Raw genomic sequence first — 5,988 nt, forward strand, 5'->3', positions numbered from 1 at the left:
AGGTAGAGCCTATGACACTTGGGTGTGTTTCCAGCCTCACACTAACCTTCTTACACCACAAACCTTCTCTGTGCTTAGGGTTTGGCCCTGTGTAGAACAGCCAATACCTGTCCTCCTCTGTTTCTTCTGGTTGTTAAGTCTTCAAAGCAGGACTGAGCACAGTGGCACATGACTGTAATCCCAGTGATTTGGATGCTGAGGCAGGAGGATTAGGAAGCCCAGGAGTCTAGAGCTAGCTTGGGATGTAATACAGTAAGATAGGTCTCAAGACAGAAACAAAAAAAAAGTCATCCCTGAGATCCCTTGTGTCTGGATTCCCAGGGGATGTTAAAGCCAGGCTGAGTTAATGATTAAGAGACAAGCCTTAGACTGATATGGATTGGGACCAAAAACCGCTCTGCTGTTTCTTAACTCAGCTTTTGGGACACTCATTTAGTGTCTAGTCATCTCTAAATTGGGAATAATAATATTAGGAGAAATGATTGCTAGCTCCTAGAATTCCTGTCTACTCTTTCACATCTCCAGCTATGTCAGGGGCCAACATCTCCAAAGAGCCTAAGTGACCTATTATGATGTTCACAAGGACTTCAAGATGGAGGTCTATGTACCAGCAGTGTGAGCTCACTAGAATTCTTGCGCTGCATCTCTTGGTATGAGTGCATCTTACAGCATGTGACTAAACTATTTATTTATTTTTAGATATATGTGTGTATGTGAGCATAGGTGTGTACATGATTGTGTCCATGCAGATCAGAAGATGACTTTGGGGAGTTTGTTCTTTCATTCTCCCATGTCCAGGAAGGATGTCTCTTTCTTCAGTCACTCTGTCCTCCAAGCCTGGTGGTGCTCTATTCTCCTGTCTCCCTCCATCTCATTGGAACACTGGGATTACAGATGCAAGCCACCACATCCTTCCTATCCGTTTTATTATGGACTCTGGGTAACACCTGAGATGGTTTTACTTGCGCAGTAAGAGCTTAACCATTTGTCCTGCCTTAGACTGTATAGTGTTTAAGAACAGGCACCATGTGTTGTTCATCTTTGGGATCTCCCCCAACCAAATTGGCCTGTGGATTGTGCTGAACTTCCAATTAGAACTTGTTGGAAAAACAATAATGAATCGACCCTTCAGCTTTGAAGCGTGAGTCAGTATTTAGCATGCATGTGAGAGGTGAAGGGAGAAGGAAGGGCCCTCTGACCAAAGACACTGAAGGAATGGTGGTCACAGGGAGGCCTGGAGTATTTCTGTTATCCTGGGGACCAGAGGCACAGGGGATTGTGGGGTTGAAGTCAGGCAGGCAGGGGTGGTTCTGAACTGAGTGCCCTTACTTCTGCTTCAGGGATCATCACCTCAGGCTTTAGTCTCAGGCTCCACTGAGGCTTGAAGGGAACAAAATATTGGTTCAGCTCTGAAAATGGTTTGTTGTTCTGGTTTGTTCTAGTTGAGTCACTCCGGATAATGCATTGATTTGGACACACTCTGATCGTATTTGAGCATACTTGTATCAGACCCTATTTGTAAAAAAAAATAAAAACACAGCCAGAACTCTTTAATGTCAAATTTTCTAATGTACTGCTAGGGTAGGGAGAGACCCTTCCAAGCTAAGATAGGCATGGCCAGAGCTTCAGGCCGTATGCACACACCTACTGGAAGGGGGAAGAAGTGCCTGGGAGCTGTGAGGCAGTCAGACAAAGGAGAACAAGGGAAGGCGATCTTGAGAACTATGGGATCAGGACCAGACCTCCACCTTTTTGCCCTTAGGATCCAACTCTGAGCCTACTCTCTTTAAGGACACAGGCTCCCGGGCCTGGAAAAACATCACCCTCCCCTCCAGCCACCCTGGACCCACAAGTGGAAGACATACATTTTAAGTCATCTCTTGTGCGACCTTTAATAAATGTAGGGTGATTGAGGGAAACGCGTCTTGCAGTGGGAAGAATAGGAGTTCTGGCTATCTTCAGCTCTTTCCAAGAATACCGTTGTGTCCTGCGTCTGCAGCTACATCACCTTTCTAGACAAAGAAGTGGATGGACTGACCCAGCACATTGCCACAGGGCCTTTGTGTACTAGGTTGGATTACACAGTCAACCGGTGCACAGCCCAGCAAAAACGAAGAGGCAAAACCCAAACACAGCCCTGGAAGCCATACCTTCAACGAGGAGCTCCACGGGGTTGCTGAGCGCTGAGTGGAAGTGCTCAGGCCACCAGGAGGTATAACGGCAGGTGTAGTTGCCCGAATGTTGGGGGCCCACGTAGGACAGCCCCAGGTCACTCCAGGTGCTAGCCATTCTGAGTATTTTGTAGGGCACAAGTTTGCCACCACGCAGCAGCTCCATAGTGACCCCGGGCACCTTGCTCTGGCATCGTAGAACAACATCATGGCCAGCAGGCACTTTACCTGTCCACAGAGCCTGAAGCTTTGGTGGTGGTGGTGGCCCTGGGGGGAGGGGTGCAAGGGGTAGTACTCAGTTTGGAACACTTCCTGCCAGGTCCCACGGTGGGTCTACCCTGGCTACTTTCTTTGCGCTGCCCACTCTGAGTCACACAGCTCCCTCTGTTGCCGGGCTCCTTGGGTACCCATTTGTATCTAGTCTAGGTGTGTGATCCTTAGCATCACAACGGGTTTGAGATCTGCCAGGCTTTGGCCTGTCGCGGGGCTTTACTGGCTCCCCAGATGGCTGAAGAGACCTTTCAGGAAACTGCTTCTGGCAGAAACACAGTTCAAAGGTCTGGGCTCAAACTTAAGCCTGCCTGGAAGCTCCTGTGCGGTCTCTGCCTGGATGACCTCTGACCCACGGAGACCTGGATGAGGAAATCAGAAGAACAAATAGGCCCCAGGGACTCCAGGGCTCTGTAAAATTACACAGTAGCTCAAGCCTGTGGGAACAGCCCCAGGCCAGAACAGGCAGTCGCTGGTTATGAGTGGAGCTGACATACATGCCTCACAGGGAAACTGAAGCGGGGGGCTGGGGTTGTTGGGGAGTAGGGGTAGGGTTGTTGGGGTGGGGGTGGGGGTGTGTGCATCTGAATATGAAAAACTTGGATCCTAACACTCTTGAACACAGTTTTACCTGTCACCTTCCAGCTCAGACTCTGGGAAAAAGACCAGAGTTCCATAATTTACCTGGGGGAGGGCACTTCAAGGACCTCAAAGTCCAAGACCTCGTTAAGACACAACATAGATCCCCCACAGGATCACAGTCCAGGAACTCTGATCCCTTATCAAGCACCCCGCTGGGCTTTCTACCCACGTGGCTCTGCTCAGCTCACCATTCAGAGTCAGCTTCACGAACTTGCTGGGAGCGGATCCTGAGAAGGGCGACGCCAGTTCCACGTAGATGCAGCTGTAGTTGGCAACGTCTGATGCTGAGACGTTGTGTAACTGGAAGATGGCTTCATTGCCCGCTGACTTCATCGTCTGGAGCAGGCTGCGCTCGTCAGGGTCTTCACGGTGCAGGCCAAAGCGCAGGCCAGCCTTGGGGGCAACACATCGAAACTGCACCATCGAATCAGGCTCAAAATCGATTTGATTCGATGGCTCTGCAGTGAGCACCGGTGGGGGTAGTGTCTCTGTGGAGGATCAGACACATTGGCCCAGCTTGAAGGCACGGCTAGGGACCCATGCGTGGTCCATCCTGTGCTCTGGCTGAGTCTTTTGCCTAAAGTGCTCCTATCTCCCTCTCTTGTCTTGCTTCTGAAGGCCGGCCAGTACCACCATATTTAATATTGTGCCACTTCCTCAGCCTCCTAGCCTTGGCAAACCCTGCGCGGGCAGCAAGCCCACAGTACCTTTTCTAGGATACCCTGAGAAGTGGTGTCCCACCAAGATCTGAGCCTGACATCTGTGGTGATCCAATTCTCTGCAGGATCGTCCTATTTGAAGCTCGGGAAACTGAGGCTAACTGGATAATTTGTTCAGGTTTTGGGGTTCTTTGCCTTTCCACCCACTCTGGGTCTGTAGCCCCAACTATGAAACTCACCATCACTCCACATTAGCTCTATAGGTTCACTGTCATTGGACCAAGCTGTATCACTGTGTAGACGGTAGCGGCAGGTGAATGGGCTCTGGTCACCCAGGTCTGACAGTTTCAGATAGAACTTGATTTGCTCTGGGCTGGTGCTGATGGAGGGGAGGTTCAGCTCCTGCTCACCCTGCCTCAGCTGGAATTCAACATCCATCAGTGGAGCCTCACAGACAAGGGTCCTGTGGGCCAACTTGGGTAGGATCCCTGTGGAACTTCCGGAGGAGGTCAGCACCGGTGGAGGTGGGATGACTGCAAGGAAGGGAAGATCACTGAGGCAGGAATCCAGGGACATCCTGCTTTGTAATGCCCCACTGAAAACTGCCCTCTGTCTGGTCCCAATCCTCCAGTGACAGCTCAGGAGCAACTGGCTCATCTTTGGATACTATGCATCAGGTCTTTACACGGAGATTTTCAGTGCTGGGATTCGACACTCACCATACTCCTCGATGGTCACAGTATCACTGGGCGCAGAAGGGACATCTGAGGTGTGAGTTTGGTAGCTGCAGCTGTAGGTGCCAGGTTGGTGGACTAGAAAGATGGCGTGTTCCTTGTTTCCTGCCTTGGCTTCAGCTGCCCCCAGGACATGATCCATTTCAGCTACTTCCAGGAAATCGTCATCTCCTTCCCTCCTCAGCAGAAAGGCTACATTCGGCAGTCCTGTCTCACACATTAGGAATGTGCGCAGGCCAGGTGTGATCCAGGACACTGGCTCAGAAGAAAGCCAGGGTCTGGGCAAGAGCTCTGTGGAGTGGGGAGAGCAGGGTCAGTGAGTACTTCAGTCTCACTCTGGAGGCAGCAAATGTATGAACTCCAGACTCATTTAATATAAGGGAGGCAGGGATGGGGCTGGGGTAAGAATAAGAGACAGGGAGCAAAACACCATTTTGTGCTAGACCTGTCCCCATCACTCTATAGGACTTATTTATAAGTCTCTGGGGAAGCATAAACATCCCCACTTAACAGATGAGCAAACTGAGGCTGAGATACCAAGTAACAAGGATGGAGGTTCCTCTATCTACTTCCTTCCTGCTTCCTTACCCCACTGAGGTCCTACCTACCTGTCTCTATCACCTCCATGAGATTGCTCATCTCTGTCCATCTACCAGAGTAGTCCAAGCCTTATTGGAACTGGTAGAGGTCCCTATTGTCACTTGTAATTGCTCCCAGTGGGAAGTGGTAGGACATGGAAGGTAAAATATCAACATGCGCAAGCTATTGGAACATTCCATCCTTGGGCAACTGGAGGTTTTTGGTAGCCTCATGGGCCTCACATGTCAGTGTCCGGTTTGCCCAGGGTTCTAGCAGGGACTCAGGGTCTGCCCATAGGATAGGTTGACTGGTAGTATCTGGAGTACAAAGGAACCAGGGTTAGCTTGCTGCTGTTAGGAAAGAGGTTTCCCACAACCCACACTCACGGTTTCCTCTGGTATTCCTCCACATGCTAGAGGCTGCAGCAGTTGCTGGGTCCAGCGTGAAACCTGTAGGGAGAGAGTCTGTGAGTTCCCATTGGTTCGTACCACACCTGCCCTCGACATTCTCAGCCCCAGAATGTCTCACCCCAGAGCAGCAGCACGGCAGCCAGCAGAGACATGGCTGGGTCCTCAGTCCAGCTGGAGTGTCTGTAGGGAGCACCTGCAGTGGCAAATTAAACGCAGGGCCGACCTTGCACTTGGTGTGACCTTCCTGGAAGGTAGGGGCAGAGGGACAGCTGCTTGGCATGGGGACAAGGAGGACTCAGCAATCATGCTAATCAATAATAATGTGTAAGTATCAAGCCAAACTGATAGTAACAATAAAACCTTCTCTTCTTCAGATTATAAAACACAACAAAACAGTATTTTAGACTCAATAAAAGACCATATTTTATTAACATGAAAGAGTGCTTTATTCTAGGCCAGCCTGGGCTGCATAGGGAGCTAGACCCTATGTAAAAAAGAACAAAAAACAAAACCCAGGAATGCA

The 5,988-nt window shown here is 50.2% G+C and overlaps 1 protein-coding gene across 1 annotated transcript; it reads right to left on the reverse strand.

Annotated features, from left to right (window-relative positions):
- Positions 1 to 1,447: 1,447 nt before the first annotated feature.
- Positions 1,448 to 5,617, reverse strand: LOC131896405 (alpha-1B-glycoprotein-like). The gene is made up of 8 exons (XM_059247019.1): positions 5,569 to 5,617; positions 5,249 to 5,372; positions 5,085 to 5,125; positions 4,462 to 4,767; positions 3,982 to 4,275; positions 3,272 to 3,571; positions 2,151 to 2,438; positions 1,448 to 1,512 (listed from the first exon to the last, which is right to left on the reverse strand). The coding sequence occupies exons 1-8, from the start codon at positions 5,615 to 5,617 to the stop codon at positions 1,448 to 1,450; spliced, it is 1,467 nt and encodes a 488-aa protein (XP_059103002.1).
- Between the last annotated feature and the right edge of the window lie 371 nt (positions 5,618 to 5,988).

Source organism: Peromyscus eremicus, chromosome 20 (assembly GCF_949786415.1).
Source record: "Peromyscus eremicus chromosome 20, PerEre_H2_v1, whole genome shotgun sequence".
NCBI classification, from domain to species: domain Eukaryota; kingdom Metazoa; phylum Chordata; class Mammalia; order Rodentia; family Cricetidae; genus Peromyscus; species Peromyscus eremicus.